This window comes from Phodopus roborovskii, unplaced genomic scaffold, assembly GCF_943737965.1.
Source record: "Phodopus roborovskii unplaced genomic scaffold, PHOROB, whole genome shotgun sequence".
NCBI classification, from domain to species: domain Eukaryota; kingdom Metazoa; phylum Chordata; class Mammalia; order Rodentia; family Cricetidae; genus Phodopus; species Phodopus roborovskii.
In genome coordinates this window covers 20,668-23,970 of record NW_026125481.1, presented here as the reverse complement: position 1 = coordinate 23,970, position 3,303 = coordinate 20,668, and the positions used below count along the sequence as shown (strand labels likewise).

The 3,303-nt window shown below is 40.4% G+C and overlaps 1 protein-coding gene across 1 annotated transcript; it reads left to right on the top strand.

Annotated features, from left to right (window-relative positions):
* Positions 1-1,750: 1,750 nt before the first annotated feature.
* On the top strand, positions 1,751-2,767 carry LOC127215581 (vomeronasal type-2 receptor 26). The gene has a single exon (XM_051175984.1). The coding sequence runs from the start codon at positions 1,842-1,844 to the stop codon at positions 2,715-2,717; it is 876 nt and encodes a 291-aa protein (XP_051031941.1). The 5' UTR covers positions 1,751-1,841; the 3' UTR covers positions 2,718-2,767.
* Positions 2,768-3,303: the final 536 nt, after the last annotated feature.

Genomic DNA, 3,303 nt, shown 5'->3' with positions numbered 1-3,303 from the left:
GGCTGTACGACAAGTTCCAGCGGTCAGTCTCCACATCTCTAGTACTGGGACTCTAGCTATTTGTCACTGTGCCCAGCTTTGAAATGGATGCTGGGGATCAAATTCAGGTCCACCCTTTGCACAGCATGCACTTTAGAAATTAAGCTTTCTCCTCAGGCCTCTAAAAGTGTTTTCTTTTTCCCTACAAACAAATGTATTATCTCAGTCTATGTTAAAGAAAGGAAGCATTTTTGTTGCATTTCAAACACATATTTTTTAAATCTATGATTTAAAAGTAATTCATTCAGGTTTTTATACAAGTTTAAATAAACATAAAAATAAGCGAGTTTCATGAGTCTTGTGAACCAATTATCAAAGTTTAATAATATAGAAACATGGCAATCTTATATTATCTATTAAAATTGCTTACTTTTGTGCAATTATTAAATATTGAGTATTTGTTTATGCTGTCTCCTTCCTCAAAGTATTCATGTTTATTTCATTTTGTGATTTTTGTTGTGTCTTATTTCCTTCCCTCCCCACATACCTTTCTCTCTCAGCCAGTATTGAGTGTTTATATCCAATTATCATGATTTTGGATCCAGTAAGTGAAATGTACACTAAACTTTCAAATTCAGATACTTGGAGAGAAGTCGGTGAATAGAGCTAGGTATGAGCTAAGTGGGCATGTAATTTTAGGTATCATTTAGGGAATTTGTATCAAAAGAGGGATCAGATCCCAATATGACCCATGGGACCTTCTGGTATTCTGATATCACCAGTGTGGAGAGAGAGAAGATTCAGGAATGTAGGTTGACAGTGCTGGCCAAACCCTGGATACATTCCTTGATTAAAGAAAGAATCCTGGAACCCATTAGAAGAAAATTTTTAAGAAAAGGATCATTTCATGCCAATGTTAGATTAGATGAAATGAATTTTAATAACTAGTCATTTGATTTAGCGGATTAGGTAATTAAGGATCTAGTTTTCTTTTTCAAGAGGAAATGCCCTGAGGTGCATAGGGATGGCAATGTAGACATCTCACTCAAGCTTCCTGGTGAGAAAGGTAGCAACGTGATGGGGGTGGCCAGAGGGCACTGGGTAAGGAGTGACTTTACAGCCAGACTTAGGGAAGATAGCCAGGCTTTTACCCCAAGCAAGCTTATTTTAGGGCAGTTGAATATGGATTTAACATTACAGAAAAGCAAAAGACATAGGAACTTCTAAGGAAATACAGAGCTCACTAGTCTAGTGGATTTTAAAATGCTTCACAGATTCCTTTTTATCAGTTAATTAGTTATAGTTATGGATTTGTGACTTCCAGGGGGAAAGACCTTATTTAATGTGTCACCAATTCCATTATCAGGAAAAGGCAAGGTTGGGCACAGGAAGGAATGGATTCGCTAATGACTGGTATTACCAAAACCAAGGTAGGAGACAGACACTCATCAGCCTTGCTTATTTTCAAAAGTGTTAAGGGGGTTAGAGAGATGGCTCAGGGGTTAAGAACACTGGCTGCTCTCCCAGAGGTCCTGGGTTCGATTCCCAGAAACCACAGGATGACTCACAACCATCTGTAGTGGAATCTGGTGTCCTTTTTGTCATAAGGCTGTACATGCAGATAGACAACTTACATATATGATAAATAAATACATCTTTTTGAAAAGATGTAAAGAGAAGGATAGATGTCATATAAGCAATAAGAATTAAGTGATGGATTATAGGTGACAAATTGGTATTTCTTAGTAAAGTTATTTAATTGCTTAATTTCTCCTAGAGCATATTAAGAGATAATATAAACTAAACCATTTGGGAATAAACATCACTGTCTTGTGTACGTACTAACTTTGCTTTCCATTTAGATGAGCTATGCTCCTTATAACCCCAGTCTTGGGACCGGAGTCCAGCCCCAGCCTCCTTACCAGTTTCCTGTGAACACCGCAGCTCTGAATCAGGGAATTATTCAACTGCTGCTGTACTTCGATTGGGTCTGGGTTGGCCTTGTGGTCCCAGATGATATGAGGGGAGAAATATTCCTTAGGAACATCACAGAAGAGATGACCAAGCACAGACTTTGTGTTGCATTTGCAGAAAAAGTTCCAGAATTTCCTGCCAAGGACACAACCGACAGGCAACGTTTCCTAGAAAGGTTCACGTTGACAAATGTCATTGTTGTGTTTGGTGACACATATTCTCTTCTGAGGTTTGTCTATAACATCTTTTGCAATTCTCCTCTTGGTAATGTTTGGATCACAACTTCAGATTGGGATATCACCATATTACCCTTTGGACAGAGTCTAAGTTACACATACTTTGGTGGAGGGTTGTCCTTTTCTGATCACATGGATGAACTTCTGGGATTCAAGGATTTTCTCAGAGGTGTTCAACCTGGGAAATACCCTCATGATATCTTTATCCAGGATGTGTGGTCAAATCTATTTGAATGTCCGTATTTGGATGGTTATTGGATCAGAAACCTGAGCCGGTGTGAACAAAATGGCACGTTGGCCTCAAGAGCTCTGCATGTTTGGGATATGAACACCTCACCCCCAAGTTACAAAGTCCATGCTGCTGTGAACGCCATTGCCCAGGCACTGCGTGAGGAGCTGTTGCTCAGAGCAGAAGCAGGATTACTTGATAAACGTGCACCTGGGGCTCCTCCACCGTGGAAGGTAGCAATAGCTAGTGTTGTGTTTTCCTGTCGTAATGGTCCCTGGCTTGTAAGTTCTGTACTTTGATTCATGATCTCATAGTTATTCTCAAATTGGAAAAAAGGATTTTTTATTAAGAAAAATACATGTTTGAAGGATCTTATTTCATTTTAAATTAACATTTTTATCAGAAAACAATGCATGCATGATGTTAGAAGAAATGATTATCATGTCTTTTTATTTATTTATTTTATTATTTTACATGTTGATCCCAATTCCCTCTCCTTCCCTCCCTCACTCACTTTTACCCTCTCTGCCCCCTCACATGCACCCTGAACACCCTCCCCTCCCGTCCCCCCATCCCCATTCCACATTTAGGGCAATGCCATCCAGGTGGGGTCATGTAGATCTGTCAAGTCATTTGAAGTAGGACTTCTCTCCTGTCTCTAGGTTAAGGCAGTATCCCTCCATGGGGGATGTGTTTGCAAGGTCCTTTTGTGCACCGGGAATACATCCTGATTCCACTGTCTGAGGTCCCTTAGACTGCTCAGTCCTTCTATCTGAGACCCATATTCAGGGGGGCCTGAGTCAGTCCCATGCTGGCTTCCCAGCTATCAGTCTGGGGCGGGGGCATGCTAGCTCCTCCTTGTTCAGGTCAGCTGTCTCTGTGTGT

Bases quoted from the DNA above. Each gene is read 5' to 3' on its own strand.
- LOC127215581 (XM_051175984.1), top strand. From the start codon at position 1,842: ATGAGCTATGCTCCTTATAACCCCAGTCTTGGGACCGGAGTCCAGCCC.